The sequence below is a fragment of the Clarias gariepinus genome, chromosome 23, assembly GCF_024256425.1.
Source record: "Clarias gariepinus isolate MV-2021 ecotype Netherlands chromosome 23, CGAR_prim_01v2, whole genome shotgun sequence".
NCBI lineage: Eukaryota > Metazoa > Chordata > Actinopteri > Siluriformes > Clariidae > Clarias > Clarias gariepinus.
In genome coordinates, this window is record NC_071122.1 from 23,470,755 (window position 1) to 23,487,500 (window position 16,746).

General features: G+C 42.8%; 1 protein-coding gene across 10 annotated transcripts in view; it reads left to right on the forward strand.

Annotated features, from left to right (window-relative positions):
* The window catches only part of itpr1b (inositol 1,4,5-trisphosphate receptor, type 1b), a 125,215-nt gene that overhangs the window by 63,741 nt on the left and 44,728 nt on the right, over window positions 1–16,746 (forward strand). For 5 of the 10 annotated variants that reach the window (XM_053483584.1, XM_053483587.1, XM_053483585.1 and 2 more), the window contains 5 exons: window positions 266–301; window positions 7,407–7,442; window positions 8,608–8,655; window positions 9,713–9,842; window positions 11,033–11,220. In XM_053483584.1, the coding sequence (XP_053339559.1) occupies window positions 266–301; window positions 7,407–7,442; window positions 8,608–8,655; window positions 9,713–9,842; window positions 11,033–11,220 (438 nt within the window). The remainder of the gene's footprint in view (window positions 1–265; window positions 302–7,406; window positions 7,443–8,607; window positions 8,656–9,712; window positions 9,843–11,032; window positions 11,221–16,746) is intronic. The other 5 variants (XM_053483588.1, XM_053483589.1, XM_053483592.1 and 2 more) reach the window with 2 other exon arrangements.

Sequence of the window (16,746 nt, forward strand, 5' to 3'; positions counted from 1 at the left end):
AAAGGCTAACGCTAATGACACTAAAATAACAGTTTCATGTCATTATCTCCGGCTTAGCGATATCGCATTCTCTTGCTTAGTGATATAAACTCTCCTTCTCTAGACCAAGCACACTCACACTTGGATTTGTGCTTTTTAAATTGCCTAACTAATGTCCTGAGGTTCCCCTCCGGGGGTGCATGCACATTCGGGTTCGGTGCTGCCTTAACCCCCCCCAAACCCCCGCCCCCCCACTAACCCCAGGCTTGTGTTCTCTCTCTTGCAGCTGATTGCCTTTGACGATGAGCTGGATGTGGCTGAGGTTGATCTTTTGTCTTTTTCCCCCCTTTTTGTTGTTTCTTTGTCTTCTGCTTTTTTACCCGCCTGCTGTATTATCTGTACTCCTTCCAGTTTACTGCTTTTAGTCTTTTATTTTTTTCGGTTCCCACCACAAACTTGGGGCCCCCTTTCGTCTTTTTGTTATGTACGTGTGCGTATGCATGTGTATGTGCGTGTGGGTTTTTGTAAAATGATGTTTTCTGGCATGTGTGTATGTGGGTTTGTGTGAATTGTTGGTGTGTGTGTGAGCGTGCGCGCGCGCTTGTTGCTAGACTTCCCCACAAGACCATTGAAGTAACCACTAAAGTAACTCATGTTTGTTGTTTTTTTTGTTTAGTTTTTTTAATACCAACACGTCTCTTTTTTCTCCAGTTCTCAGACAGTTTTAATTTTTTTTATTTCTGATATAAAAGAATGCTTGACATTTGCACACAAGTGCATTTGTGGCCTGTCACACACATGTGCGCGCACACACACACTGACACACAGACACAAATTTATAATCAGATTCAATCCATGTGTATCTGTGTGTGTGTGAGTGTGTTTTGTGTGCGTGTGTGTTTGTAAGCTTGACGTGTCATGTTATTAAATTATCTTCAAAAAAATAAAATGTCAATAGACGATTATAGTCAGTTTATAGTAAACCACTTTAAAGATAACTTAAAGACTGCAGGTCTGCGTGGTGAGTGTGTGCGCGTGTGTGTGTGTGTCATTTATCATCATGCTACCTGTGAATGGGTGTGTAGGAGACTTTAAATGTCTTTGCCATATAAGAGGAAGTCGAGTGTCTTTTGTGGGTGTCAGTTTGCAGACACCGTAAAGTTGAGTTCCTAACCTACGTGAGATCCTGTGCCCCATGTCTCTGCTCAGTCACACACTTGAGTCAGTAACTATGTGACATTATGATGTAGAAATATCAGTAATATATTATGCTATGATAGAAAATGCTTTTTCAACACCCTTTTTTTTTAAAAACATAACCAGGGTATATTTTGTACTTACTATACCCATCAATCAGTAATAATACTGTATTAAAACCAGGTTTCTAATATTGTGTCCCTCTTGAGGCACTAAAACCGCCCTGAGCCATCAATGCCTGGACTGACGTGTGCCGTGGTATCTGGTATTGAGACATCAGCAGCAGGTCTTTTAAAGTTTACAAGAAGGTGTTTCCATGGGTCAGAATTGTTAGTCCAGCACATCATACAGGCGATTAGTCAGACTGAGACCTGGGGGATTTAAAGGTCAAGTCAAACACCTTTTCCGTTAAGGGGTGTATTTGGTCAGCAGTGTTTGGGTAGGTGGTACGTGTCACAGTAACGTACACATGAACCCCAGGTTTTCCAGCAGAAAGAAAAGATCACCCAAAGCATCACACCGCCTCTGCCAGCTTGCCATAGTGCAACCTGGTGCCATGTCTACCCCAAGATAGACAAGTGACGCACACACACACACCTCGCCAACCATCCGCGTTATGTTAAAGAAAACATGATTCATCAGACCAGGACACTTTTTTTCCACTGCTGGTCCAGTTCTCATCACACATGGGCTTACATGCATATAGGAGGAGCTTTCAGTGCTGCACGTGGATCAGCATGGGCACCCGGGCACCCTGGCACCCTGGCACCCTGGCACCCTGGCCTGCGACGCGCTGTGTGTGTGTACTGCACTTACTTTTCCAGCAGTTTGTGCTGCACTAGTCTTTTTTTTGTGGAATTAAGCCAGACGGACTAGCCTTCACTCCACTGGAGCCTTGGCCACCCATGACTCCCGCCACCAGGTCACCGATCATCCTTCCTTAGACTTCTTTTTATAGGTACAAATGAGACCTGACGCATCAATACTGACTTAAAACCAATAAAGATTAATACTTTTAGAAGAAGATGTTTAAAACGCCCCAGTGCACGATTTTTGTTTTTGTGTGTGTGTGTGTTTATACTGCAAATTCATGTTTTGTCTATCCTGAGAGGAAGTTAAGAGTCGTGTGTGTGTGTGTGTGTGGGCGTTAGTTTGACACTTTCTGGGTGAAATGTGACACAAAGTACACGACCTGAGGTGAATGATTTTGCAATAAAGGTAATGGTAACACACGCACATTTTCACATTTCTGCCGCCTCAGTCACACATCACTCCTTACAATCTGAGGTTTGTAAATACACTTTCAAAGGCTTCGTCGTCATGGTTTTCAGGACAACACAGCAGTATTGTTTCAAGTGAATTCTGTGTCCTGAGAAGAACTGAGCTTTAGAGATAATAATGAAATAATAATCAATCTGATTAGTCTCAAATAAGGAATGGATCTTCTAGTCTTATTCAGGTTTTATCAATTCTGTCTTCCTGCTATCTAGATTTAGACGTACTGGATATTAGAAAAGTTATTAGAAATAGAGATATCTTTCATGTCTTTTATCTAGGTCACCCAGAGCATGTAAAAATATTGTAATTGTCTTCATTTGCTGAGGCGAAGACAAGAATCCCTGCTCAAGATTCTCATCTCCACAAAGGTCAAATATAGACCAAACTCTGGTCTTATTATTTTTTTCTTTATATATTTTTCTTTATTACTTTCACATATATGCACTCTTGAAAGCACCGATGCGGACATCTCGTGGTTTATCTCCTGGATGTTTTGCGCGGCACAAACAGCGCTTATATTCCAAATGCTTTAAGAAAAAGCAGATGGGTTCATGCGTCTACGTTTCCTCCGTTATGGTTCTTAGTAAACGATTTAAATAGCGTTAAAGTTGTAAAAGTTAAAGATACTCAGACATCCTGTAGAAGATATTTTTTCTTATTTTCCCACCAGTTTAATTTTGTTGTTTCACTTGTTTTCTGATCTGTGATCTGATTGATGAGGAAGTACAGTAGAAATGTTGACTTACTTTTTTTTTTTTTTTTTCACTTTATGGTATAAACATTTTGATTCATAACTTTTTCCACTTTTCACACTTGAAGGTTTTTCTCTGTAGGTTGCTTTACGTATGCGAGGGAGAAATAGTAGCTAATAGACTTTGATCTTGTAGTCCAGGATACTTTGCCAGAATCCACCATTGGCTCCTCCCTTCACGATGAACCACAAATACCGTCATGGGAAACGATTTAAAAAGCAAATACCAAGCGGTCCGTCTCATCTGGGTGTGTTCTTTAGTCATGGGTCCATCATAATAATTACAGTTTTGTTTTTTCTTTTTCTTTTTTCTATCAAGTTCTGAAGAAAAGAGTTTATAAACGTTTATTTGCATTCAGTCTTAAACGGCGATTAGAAATAGCAGAAAGGAACCTGCCATCTTCCTCTTTCGTTCCAAAACAGTTTTAGCCCTCGAACATTTCTTGCTAATCATCTCATCTCCACGAAGTTCAAGAATAGACCGGACACGGGCTTGTTTTCTTTTCTCCATCTCTTTATTTATGATGTTCACAGATATTCACACACACACACACACACACACACACACACACACACACACATTTATATATATATATATATATATATATCCATAGACACACATCATGTGTTTTCCCCATTTCACTGACGGTGTTGTCATTGAGGCTGTGCGCTCATCTCTGTACAAACACACACTCATAACACAGACTGAAGGCTGGTGTACTGTATGTGTGAGTGTGTGTTTGATGTAAGATGGATTGGGATAATGCAGATTTATGTCAGCTGTTTGTGTGTGTGTGTGCGTGTGTCCACTTTGTGAACTTCTAAGCTTTGGGGTTACATAATGAGGCGGAGTGGGGTGAGGCCGTGTGCTGAGTGCAGGTGTGTTTTAGGCGTGATCCTCCAGCCAGCTGATTACAATCATTCTGAAACTATCACATCCCTCTTTCTTTCTCTATCTCAGTCGGGGTAATCTTACCCTCCTGGCTGTGTGTGTGTGTGTGTGCGCGTGCGCGCGCAACCCGGCCTCTGTAGTGCCATCCGTGACCAGTAGGGGTAGATATTCTCATATGTGCGTGTGTGTGCGTGGCCTTGTCCCAATTTCCTTCCTGTACGCTGCACGATTCTTGGGTACCCGCCAGTGCTTGGGCAGCGGTTACATAAGAGCCTTTTTTTTTCTTCTTTTCCTTTTTTTTTTTTTCCTGGAATTTAGTCTCTTGGTTGATGTTTGACCTTCTACTGTAATTGCCAATAAACATGTGGCAGAAGCGGTTTACTGAGAGACACTAGCAAATGCATAAACACACACACACACACAATCTCAAAATGAGGCGATTTAGCACCGGTTTATTTCACAGCCGTTTTTTCTTCACTTGTTAACCCTTCCAATTCCCTTCTGTTATACAATATCGCTGTCATGGTGGGGTATTTCCAGCACACACACACACACACACAAACATACACTCACTGGCAGTTTTAAATGGAGCCAGTTTGGCATAACTGAGGAGTTACGCAAAGGCTGCCCTGGCCATTATGCCCCTGTTTGTGCTGGAATGTCTTCCCAGGATGAAAACACATGGTCTCAGCAATGTTCTTTGACTTCTTCTGCTCTGCCATCTAGTTTAGATTTATTCTCATCAATTACATCAGCATGATGAAGCTTCTTGCTCTACTCTTGGCTTTAGTGCCAGAACATATAACAGCAGATAGAGATGTGGACATTTGTTTTTTTTCAGTATAGTTTTTTTTTTCTTCTCCCCCAATACAAGAGCTTTCCATATCACTGGGTATTGTGACCTATTTATGATAAACAAATACACACGCACACACACCAAAGAGCAGTATGGACTTCAACAGCATCTACAGAATCATTCGGAGTGACTCATGGGAATAACGCCGTCCTAATAAGGCAGAATTGGCAGCGATCAGTCGGTGTTTGTCAGTGTTGTCAAAACTGAGTTTGTTTGTTTGTTTGTTTACCTCCATGTCATTTGTTTTTGTTTAGTGCTGAAACCTAACGAAGTTGTCATCTGGTTGTCAGGCTTCCACTTTGAAAACCACCTTCCACCTTTCTTCACACCATAAATCAGATTTTTATTTCTAATTAACCTATTCATTAATAGAATGAAACTGAAAAGAGATTTAACTGATAAAGTTTACACACGCACACACAACCAATAAAAAACAAACCTGACATGGAATAAAAAAAAGAACCTTTTATTCAGTAAACTGTAGAGGGCAGAATAAAAAAAGGGGGGAGGGGGTCAAACGATCCAGGCCATAACCACGGGTCGCGTGTGTGTCTGTGTGTGTGTGTGTCTGTGTGTGTGTGTGTCTGTGTGTGTGTGTGAGGCGCAGGGTGCAGTGTCGCCCCCTGTGACCACAGCCCAGCGGTTCCGTGGCATGCATCTCGATCTACCACCTTCCGCTGCCCCCAGATCTCGATTGAACTAGCGGAGGAAATGAGCAAAACGGTCTGAGACACTACGCGGCTTGCGTTTCTTCTGAACTGATGATAAGCGCGATAAGAGAGCCGCTGGATGCGAAAAGGGACATTTGTAAGTCGCACCTTGCTAACATCACAAGGTTCTTCTTTTCAGCCCTTCATGCGAACTTGCACAAAGGGAGATTCCTGACTGGTAGTGTTATTACTCAACTGCGTGGCGTCGTGCGTCACAGGTTGTTATTACACCCCCCCCCCTCCTCACCCCTTTCCACTCACTGGGGTGTCTGCAAGCTGCTGCTGGCATTAAGACAGACACACAAAAAAAAAAAAAAAAAAATTTTTTTAGGTTTTATGTGTGTGAGTGTGTGTGTGGTCAGCAGTCTGTCCCTCTTCCTCAAGCAGGTCAAGTGTGTGCCATGATCTCCTATTGTAGCCGTGTGTGTGTGTGTGTGTGTGTGTTTGTGTCATATTTTCAGTACTTGTCGTGTGTGCCATGTTGAATGTTTGGCCCAAGATGCTGTAGCGCTCGCTCTCGCTTTGCCGTCTCGTTCTGTTGTACTCGCCTCGCATGATTTCTGTGGACTTTTACTAATTTTTTATTTTTATTTTAAATGTTAACACACACCGATACATCATAGAGTACAGATACACAGATATATATTTATGTATTTTTATGTAATCAGGTAGGTAATATTATCTGTACCCTCTTAAATACAATATAAACACACACATGTGTATATACACACACACACACACACACACACACACAGAGTGGCGTCCGTAACTACCGTGGGAAAAAAAAAAAAGAAAGCTAATTTATTTGTAATTTATAGATAATGGGTTAATGGCGTGTCATCACCTGTTAATCTTTCCTAATTATGTACAACTGAAAGCTCTCCGATTTAAGAATTCCTCTAGCAGAGAATGATTGCTCAGTCGTTGGAGAGGCGCTGACGGGAGTGTGGATTACTCATCATGCTTTGTCTGCTGTATTTGCATACATACTTCTTCTTTAAAAAAAATATTTAAAAAGCAACAGCACCGCCTCCAGAGACATGCACCTCTGTGTGTGTGTGTGTGTGTGTGTGTGTGTGTTAAGGTGTGGTACAGCCCAGGTCAGGCAGCACTGGATAACTCCACTCTGTGTACTGCACATCTGCAACACCAAACACAAGGCTAAACGCCGCCGCCGTAGAGTTTCGCTAGGGCTTCTTTCGCTAGGTTCCTACCCGCGTGTTGTCTGCCACTAATAAATCCAAGTCGATATGCGTTGGTCAGGACGCACAGATCCAGGACCGTTTACACCCTGACATTCTGATTCTTTATAGTCCCAGGTGGCAGGTCGGTCGGTCGTGTTTCAGTTCGGCCGCTGCGCCTCGAGTCCACGCTCCCAGGTGACCTACTGTACGTGATGAGGCTCGGTTATATAAGCCACATGACGCTCCTGTTCCAAATATAGCACCTTAAGGGGTGAGGGCTCCTGAAAGTGGATGCAGGATTCGTTTTGGCTTGTTTTGCCAGGCTGAGAGATTACTTTCAGGTGTTAGTGTGTTATGTGCGTTATTTATTTTATTTTTATATCTCCGATCTGTTTAGTTAGTCATGGCTCGACTGGATTAATGAGTTGAATTAAAAAGAAATAAACTCTTACGCACAGCTTTTGCATGCCAGGTATGAGGAGGTTAGGCTAGGTTGTTTGCTTTGTGCATCATCTAACATCTGGATTGTTTTTTTTGTTTTGTTTTGTGTCTCCATTAGCTGGTTCCTCCTCCTGAGCCAGAGAACCTCGCCGAGGTGTGTTCAACACCCATATTTCGGAAAGGAATATGGGTCGTTGCAGATAGTAGTCGGTTTTGTCTCATAGCATCTGTGCAGATGCGTCGCATTAACCGCTACACACACACACACACACACACACACATACACACACACACACATCCTTATCAGAGCTGTTCATGTTGACACAGAGGCGACTCGCACATTTGGACACAAACACAGAGCTCTGGCGGAGCCTCATCAACACGCTGAACGCATAGACGCACACGAGCTCCACACGTCTCTCTCTCTCTCTCACACACACACACACACACACACACACACACACACACACGTCTATTTAAACTCTTACTTTTTTAGACTGATGTTCACATGATGTTCTGCCCTTTTCCTTTCCGTAGGTCAGTTTGTCTTTGATGTGTCTATGGGTGGCCATGTTTTTTTTTTTTTGCTCACACAATTTATTGTGTAACCTGAGTGCAGCATTTTTTTTTTTCAGTTTCTCCCATTTTTAATCTGTTTTCTAACCTTTCACCTGCCTGCCTTTATGGAGGTTAACACATTAACTTTAAACATCAAATGCTGTTCATTTTAATTACACACTCACACACATACACACACACACCTACAGACTAGACACTTTGTTAGCTTTTGACTTGTGTGTCTTTTGTGGCTGGAATTTTCAGCAAAAATCAAATCTTGGACCAAAATGTCCAACAGTTATTAATATTTTTATATTATTGTCATTATTATTAGTAATTATAGAAGATTATATGTATATATACATATATTGAATGCGTGTGTGTGTGTGTGTGTATATATATATATATATATATATATATATATATATATTATTACTTAATCCAGTGCTTGTTTTGCCTTACACAGCCAACTTTACCATACCCACACACACACGCGCACACACACACACACACACACACACAGATATTGACACAGACTTCTCTCATTTCCTTCATTTAACTGCATGATGAAATCTGTCCCACTTCTTTATTTTATTTCATTTTCTCCCCAGCATGGCATTAAATAAATGACTAATGTGAATAGAATTAATCCGTCCTTTTTTTTTTTTTTTTTTTTTCACCTGGACGCCCCTTTTTTCCTCCCCGTCCATCCTCCTCCTTCTTTCTCCTTTCGGCTTGCTGCTCACCCGCCTTGCTCTCAGGACCTTGATCCCAACCAGCCCCAGAAGCAAATGGAGGATCAGAGACGGGTATGTAGTCACATGGCTCGAACCCGAGACCCCGGGCCCCTGGGTCCCTCCCTGCTCCAGCAGCATGTCTTCATTCACACACTCTCACAGGCTGCTAACTGTACTAACTGCCTAACACTGCCTTGGAGAGGAAAAAAAAACACCCATCGGTATTTGCGTGCAGGGTTTAGTGCAGTTTCCACTAAATTTGCGTGTTTCGGTCACACGCCATCGATGGAAAAAGAGGTTAGAACGATTTATTAGCGCTGTATTAACGAAAGAGTAAAAATCTAAACAGCATACACTTCTGAGAAATCGTCACACTTATCCAACCACAGTTTAATCACCCTATTTATTTATGGCCATAAGACTCCAATAGCATCACTGAGGTTTACATTTTTTTATTTATTTTTTTTTAAGAGTGAAATTAAAATATTCAACTCATCATTCAGCCTCAGTGACCTCTTGGTTACGAGACAAGAGTAGAGGAAATCCCCTAGATGCCCCACCTGACCACACATCTCCATGAGGTGGAAGTGTGTTATGAGGAACTGCAACCAGTTTTGGGAAGATATTAGATTCCACATCAATAATTTGACACATGCTCTCGCGCCACAAGTGAATAATACTTCTTACTCACAGTGTACGTGTATGAGCATGAATAACTGACTGGTCATGGCACAGATTTAGTGAATTCTGCCCAAATCCTTGAGGCTTGGAGATGTAAGATATTGTCCTAAGTTTGTTTACATCAATAAGATGATTTTGGTCTCCTCTATAATCCTGTTCTAAGCATTTTGAAGGTCACAGTTTATGTGGAGCACGCTTTTAAGATTAATAAGGTTTTGTCTCTGATCTCCTGAACATGATTTCTATTGTATATAGGATATTATCAGCACTAAATTTGATAGAAAAGCCACTGTCCAGATAGCCCCTGTTTGTTTGTTTGTTTGTTTGTTTGTTTGTTTGTTTACCTTGGCATCCCATGTCTACAAGCCTTAAAGTGACATATCGAGGATGCCAGCTGGTGCTAGTTAAAGTGGACCTTGTTTAACTCTGCTTCCTCTTGTGTTGCCAGGGTGAAGCTTTGAGGCAAATCCTTGTAAACCGTTACTATGGCAACTTCAAGCCAGGAGGACGGAGGGACAGCCTGACCACCTTTAGCAACGGACCCCTCGGCCCCGGGGCACAGAGTAAAGCCCCCACAGGTCTGTGGCTGTGGATAGACTCTATCCACTATTATGAGTGTGTCTGGTTTATTTGTGTGATTTAAAATAAAACTAAAAGAGCCTAAAGCTTTGCTTTTAATTGGTGAGGTGTTGCCATGGTATTAAATAGGCACGGTAATAACTGTATCATTAGAACCAAGTGTTTGTGTGTTTGTTTGTGTGTGGGGGGAAGTAAGAGGGGGGATTTTTTTTGACAGTCAATGTCTCTCCAAGCGTAGGACTATCTGACACCATCTACTTCGTGGGGACATTTGGCCGGTCCCCACATGGCAAAATGTTTTTGTTCCAACAACAACGACTTACTTAGTGGTGTGTGTAGGCATGAATTTGCGATAATAATAACTGCATCAATGGAAGGTCCTCACCTTGTGTGTGTGTGTGTGTGTGTGTGTATACACAGGTTTTTATAGAGGATCCTACAGCCCTCAATTCCTGTCTAGCACTCATCTATCTCTTTCATTATCTCTTCATCTCCACCTTCATCCCTCTGTTCCTTTTATTACAAGTCTGTCTGTTCCTAGCTTCAGTTCAGTTTCTCTGTTTAGCGCTCTCTCTCTCTCTCTCTCTCTCTGTCTGTCTGTCTGTCTGTCTGTGTGTGTGTGTGTGTGTGTGTGTGTGTGTGTGTGTGTGTGTGTGTGTGTTCTTCCCTGCCCTTGTCACCCGTGGTGTTTTTGTGTTGCGTGTCCTACATAGTCAGGCCGTCTCTGCAGTTACCTAGGCAACAGGAGCAGGATGCCCACACTTCCTGCGGGAATAGCCTGCAGACGCACCTGCTACAGAAAGTGTGTGTGTGTGTGTGTAAGCAAAAAGCTAAAAACTTCAAATCATGTCAGTATGCCATGGTGCCTGCTTCCCACATTTTGTTATTTCTAAATCACAGTTTTCAAACCTTCACCTGTCTGTCGTCAGTTTGCCTACATGCACTTTGTGGCCAAAAGTATGTGGACAGCAGACCCCTACAACGGCATGTGGGCCATTAAATTTTTGCCACCACTAGACAGACAGTGAAGCCTCTAACTCGAACCCCTGTCCTATCCAAATAGAGTGTTGGTTATTCCAACAGTAAAGGAGAGAGAGAGAGAGAGAGCGTTGAACCAGTGCAAACATGTGTGCGTAATCCTGACCTACTCTAACTGCACTCCTTGTGCCCCCCCATCCCCCACCCGCAGCGTCCTCCAGCTGTTCGGTGGGAGCCCGCGGGGAGCTGAGCCTGGCCGAGGTGCAGTGCCACCTGGACAGAGAGGGGGCGTCTGACCTCGTCATCGACCTCATCATGAACGCCACCAGCGACCGCATCTTTCAGGAGAGCATCCTGCTGGCCATCGCCCTGCTCGAGGGAGGAAACCCCGTCATTCAGGTATTTACTTTTGTGTACTTTTTCTTCTTATAAAGAATAATTTCATGGCAATGGTAAAGAACTCGCCCTATCATCCTAAAATCGTGAGTTCGATTCCCGGGTGATGCTGTAACCTCTCGCAGCCGGAGGTCTAAAGAAAGCTGATTGACACATTAATGACGGCTCTACAGCCAATCAGGGGTGTCTGTGAGCTCACCCAAGTGGAAGGAGCGGATAGCGCTGTCCTCCGAGTGTGTTACACCCCTAACGGTTGGCGTCGGCTGGCGTCATGTGGTTCAGAGAAGACATGTGATAGTCTTCGGCTCTCCCGACTGAGTGGTAGTAGTAGTCTTAATATGGGAGCCCCCTAGTGACGGGGAGGAATTGGACACGACTAAATAAGAGAGAGAAAAAAATAATAATCATTTCAGAGCTCTCTCAGATCTAAACATAATTTCGGGCTGGGAAGTCATGTATATTATGACGTACTGTACACTCATAGGTCACTTTATTAGGTACATCTCGCTAGTGTGTCCGGTTCAGCCTTGATTCGTCACATATACATCACTGCACAGTGAAATTCTTTATTCTTCGCATATCCCAGCTTTGTTCATGCACAGGGGTCAGAGCGCTGGGGTCAGCCATTTTTACATCAGCCCTGGAGCGGACCACAGTGTCATGTTCAAGGTCATAAAGGGACGGACAGGGACAGCAACAATACTCAGGTAGGCTGTGGCATTTAAACCACACTCAGGTGGTGTTAATGGGCCCAAGAAAATCTCCCCCACACCATTACATCACCACCAGCAACCTGAACCGCTGATACAAGGCAGGATGGGTCCATGCTTTCGCGATGCTCACGCCCTACCAGCAGAAAGTGAGACTCGTCAGACCAAGCAGCGTTATTTCTAATCATCCTTTGTAGAATCTGGTGAGTTCCTGCGAACCTGAGCCTCGGTTTCCTGTTCTTAGCTGACAGGAGCAGCACCCGGTGTAGCGCATCTGCTCCAAGGTTCACCGCGATACTCTTCAAAATCGCTGCCTTGCAATTTTTGCAATTGAGCAGTTGAGCAGGTATACCTAATAAAGTGACCAACAAGTATAGATCACGCATTATAGAATTTATTTATTTTTTTTAAATCTCTTATCTCCCCACCAATGCTAATGTCTCTGTAGTACAGATATTAGAATAGATAAGCTCTTTTGCAGGTTGATTGTTATCAAACATTTGCAGTAAATTAGGACGTTGACTCAGAAACAGACACACACACATACACGCGCACACACACACACACACACACACACACACACACACAATGCACCGTGACACGTGCATGCTCACACGCACATGTTCATTATGCAAATCCCAAAGCACTGACGTCTTCGTGTGTGAGAGGCTGAAACACTGGCATTGATGGAGTGGAAACAGGAGACGCGAGCAGCTCCGGGGTTTTGCGCCTTTTTTTTTTCTGAACGATGCGGAGACGAGAGGGAGAAGGAGAGGACAGACCGGAGGTCTACATTCCCTGTCTCCTCAGATAGTTCCAGCTCATCACGTCAGCACCGCATCCCCCATCTCCAAGCCCCTACCCCCAAGAAAAAAAACCTCCCACCTTTTTATTTGAGGTTGCCACGGCAACCTGTCGATCCGCTGACCTCACAGTAAGGTTTGCGTGCGCAGACCGGCAAAGGTTCGGGGGCTGAGAGACAGACTGTGGGGCATTTCATCACATAACATATTTCGTGTGTGTGCATGTTGGCTTGGTTGTTGTGTGTGTGAGCCTGTGTGTGTGTGTGTGTGTGTGTGAGAGCTTGTGTATGCGCCTTTGCACAAACAGTTCCTGTTGCGTAATGAGCTTATTTGCATAGCCGTTTTACCTGATGCTCCCCCCAACCTCAAGCAGCCTCTCTCACTCTCTCACACAGCGGCTCACATGAGGGTCTGTTACATAAACCAGGCCCAGCAGAGCAAACACATGCACACACGCACACACACGCACACACACCAGCTATGCAATAAACACACACTTGAACAGGGTCGCTGCTCAGTGACAGAGCTCAGGGCCATAGAGAGAAAGGGATGGGATATAGTGAGAGAACGAAAAGTAAAGACAACAAGAAAGAAAGAGAAACGTGGAACATGTATATATATTTTTTTGAAAGCTTGTTTAGGGACAGTTTACGTGTATGAAAGGCAAACAGTAAAGTTACCCAAATATGAGATCATGAATTGGATTACCGATCGTGTGTGTGCGCGCGCGTGTGGTTGAACTTTGGCTGCCAGTGTTTTGTTCCTTTATCGATTGATACTGTATGATTCAGTACGTGTGAGGATGAAACACGGCACAAACACTTAGTCAGAGCTCTTTTTCCCATATCAAGGGACAGCAGCGGTCATCAGGCCATAAGGTTAAAAAAAAACAAAAAAACAACGCAGGTTTTAACATCAGCATCGACACATGTTCAGCATTCACATGTGAACTGTTTCACCTTTGCATATGCAAAGCTAAAGCTGGAAGAGCGTCAGCGGCACTTTGACAGACTCGTTCAGTCGGAGAGCTTCTAAAAACGGTCCTGTTGTCATTTGTGGGTGTGATGCAGGACAGATGTGTGCACCGGCGCCCTTTCTTTAGAGGTAGTGGGGGAATTACAGCTGATCGCTTATCTTCTCTGCACTGATGTGTTCTCTTTCATATTTCACAGTGAATCACTCTCTCTCTCTTTTTTTTTATCTCCTACCCTTTGATCCAATTTTCTTTTCTTGACAATCACAATCGGCTCATCAGTAAGCAGTCTGTATAAAGTTTGTCTGATCACGCTTTTCAACCAGACACCTTTTACACCGTGCTTAATATAACTCGCGGTTGTGCCTTTTCGTCTCTTGGTTTCCATGGTGATGGCGATGTGACTCAGCATCCCCACATCTGTTTGTACGGTGGGCTAAGCTGGAACCCAGTTCACAATGATGTGGCTCTAAGATCTCAGATCTGGCCCATTAAGGTCCGTGATCCAAGAAAACTCTTTTTTTTTTTTTTTTTTTTTTTTTGTGTGTGTGTGTGTGTGTGTGTGTGTTGCTGAGCGTGTCTAAACGGTATCAGTGGGCACGTCACTGTTTCGTAAGGAGAGTCCTGTTGCCCTGCTTCTTTTACAGAGGAGCCTTGTGTTTCAGAGTAACAGAAGCAGGTCAAAAACACAATCATTCCCCCCTGTGTGTTTGTTTTCGAGGTAATCAGGCTCGGGTGCCGCGCCGAGACACATCACGGATAGATTGATCTTTATAAGAAGAGGGCGAAGGTTAAAGGTCGATAGAGAGAAGGACGGAATAGGGAAAAAAATGTGACAAAGAGACGGTATTTAAGGGGAAAAAAGAAGCTGAGTTAGTCTGGACAAAGAGAAGTGGAACAGGCCACAAACCTCTGCCTACACCAAAACCTAGGAACCTAGGTTTGCCTGTCTAAATCGTGTTGAAGTAGACAGTTAGCATGTCTGTCTGAGCTGGTAATCTATATCAAATTTGGGACTTTCCCATTCGCAGTACTGTGATGCAAGCCAGACACACACTGATCGAAAGAGAGAGTATTGTGTGTTTTCTTTATCTGCCCCTTTCTCTGACACTACCGTGACCTTTCAGTGTCTGTTCCGCGCTCGTACTCGTTTCCTAGCTCTAGACTCCCTTGGCCATGAAGTTATTGTCACTTTTTATTTTAATAATGCTCTTAGAAAGTTGACCCATCTGTCTCTCTAACGGAGAGAGGATACTGAAACTGTTTGAAAGGAAGGGGAAAGATTTGCGTAATGTTTTGCCTGAAACATCTGTACCACTGCAGGTGTTTGGGTAGGAAAAAAGCACTGGTTAAGCAGCTGTAGGTAGGTGACCAAGGTTAGTACAGAAACTCTGAAGAGTTAAATACACACATTGCTCATTTTTATAGTGCTTACTTGCGCATCTCTAGCACGGAAACCACGGAAAGAGAATATAGCGGATATAAAAATAAAAAAAAAGTCTACACACCCATGTTAAAATGATAAAAACAAACCACAGCTTTAATGTGATTATAGATAAAAATAGCAAAATAAAGCCTACAAGTAATCTGCCTGTATATGTATGGAGACACAGCATTTTTAATGAGGAATGTAACTGCACTCAGAATCACATTCAAACTCATGTTTAAGACTAATAATCATATCACACCACTCATATACACCCACTCACAAAAGTGAGTACACCCCACCAATTTCAGCAATCAGTTTAGTACATCTTCCCAAAGGACATTACTAATTTACAATTTACTTATTTAGTTTACAGAAATGAAACTTGGATATATTGGTAAATATATATTACATAAATTAGTAGTCAATTTATTTAGAAAATAAAGTGTTATTTTTGGAGGACAGTAAATATGTACTGTTATACAAGCTGCACATTAACTATGCTAAAGTATACCCAAGTTTCATTTCCATAGTATTGTCCCATCAGAACATATAATAAAGTGGTTACTGAAATGTTTTGTGAGATACTGTATATGATTCTGATTAATCCCACAGAAAACTCAGCTCTTTCTTGACATCATCTTGGTTTCAGGAAACAAAAAAAAATGCTTGTTAAAAAACTTACAAAGCATGTATGGGTTCTTTCATTGTTGAAAAACATCGATCAGAAGAGAGAAGAAAAGCATTTCCAAAACTTTAGATGTACCATGGAACTCTGTAAAGGCCATCATCAACAAGTGGAGAAAAATAGCTTTACCAAGAACAGGACAGACATCCAAGATTGACGGAAGGACAAGTTGAAAACACGACAGAGAGGCTGCCAAGAGACCCACAACAACATTTTAAAGGAGCTGCAGGCAAGAAGCGGACACTTCCTCCCGCATGTAACGACAATCCCTGGTATTCTTCACTCATCTGGGCTGCGAAGGAGGCTGGCTGGAACGAAGGCTTTTTCCAAAAATCCAAGCCTGCTTAAATTAAACCAAGGTGTTAATGATCGAGGTAAATAATTTTTTGGACAAGATTTGTTTAGAGCAATAACAAGACCAATTATTATTACCAAAAATAACACCAAACTCATGGTGAAGCTTGGTGGTGGCATGACCATCCTGCGGGTCCGTCTGTTTTTTTTTTTTTTTTTTTTTTTTACTTTGTACTGTGGAACTAGAAATGATGGATAGCTCCAAATGCTCTTTTAACACAAAACATGCACCCCTTTGTAGGACAGCTGAAGATGAAGAAACATCCACCTTCCAGCACAAACAACGACCGAAAGCAAGAAAATCCAAGCAAGACCGAAATCCAAGTCATCAAAGGAACAGCTTCAGAACAAGACGGCCATTGTTTTTTGGAATGTCCTAGTTTGACCCAGTTAGAACCCAGATCTAAATCAGAACTATCAAAAACGCGTGGAAGGACATAAAGAGCACTGTGCACGATTTTCGAAGTCAAGATGAGCTCACTTGTTAGACTCTTTGCCAAAAAGTCTCAGTGCTGTAATATGAGTGCAGTGTGCTTTAAAAAGTATTAGGTAGGGAGCGTGCAAACTTATGCAGC